This window comes from Chaetura pelagica, unplaced genomic scaffold (genome assembly GCF_000747805.2).
Source record: "Chaetura pelagica isolate M959 unplaced genomic scaffold, ChaPel_1.0 scaffold52, whole genome shotgun sequence".
Taxonomy (NCBI): Eukaryota; Metazoa; Chordata; class Aves; order Apodiformes; family Apodidae; genus Chaetura; species Chaetura pelagica.
Window position 1 is genome coordinate 1,380,607 of NW_009952486.1, and position 476 is coordinate 1,381,082.

Sequence of the window (476 nt, forward strand, 5' to 3'; positions counted from 1 at the left end):
GCCCATTGACAATAAAAGAGCAAGAATGCAACACTTGGTTCTGTATCACTTTTTTTTTTCTTTCTTTCTCTCCTTGTGTTCACAGACTAGGTTTTTATTATGCATTTTAAAATTGCCAAGGGATGTGGTGTAAAAGGTCGCTTCACTCCTGGGCAGCGTGTTTTCAAGGCAGTTTGGAAATCAGAACTAACCGGATGGCAAAGCATCTGTGGAGCAGATAAGTAAAACAAGTATTGATTGCACTAACTTGAATTATTTTATTTAGTTAACAGCAAGCCTTGAAAGCTCACACGACTCGATTAATTGTCTGTCTAGGTAAAAACTGACAGTACTGTTTGTTGCTTCCTGCGAGTGCCTCGGAGCTGTGCCTCAGGCTCTGGTTCCCAGGAGGGCCAGGCTGCTCTAGACTATGGTGCTGATGCCACTGTGCTTGGGTTTGGTGCTGGCTGATGTGGAGGGAGGTGGTGGAGGCCTGT

At 44.7% G+C, this 476-nt stretch overlaps 1 protein-coding gene across 1 annotated transcript in view; it reads right to left on the minus strand.

Moving 5' to 3' along the window:
- Nucleotides 1-402: 402 nt before the first annotated feature.
- The window catches only part of IQSEC1 (IQ motif and Sec7 domain 1), a 197,078-nt gene continuing 197,004 nt past the window's right edge, over nucleotides 403-476 (minus strand). Inside the window, exon 17 of the mRNA XM_010008862.1 lies at nucleotides 403-472. Coding sequence (XP_010007164.1) covers nucleotides 403-472 — 70 coding nt within the window. The remainder of the gene's footprint in view (nucleotides 473-476) is intronic.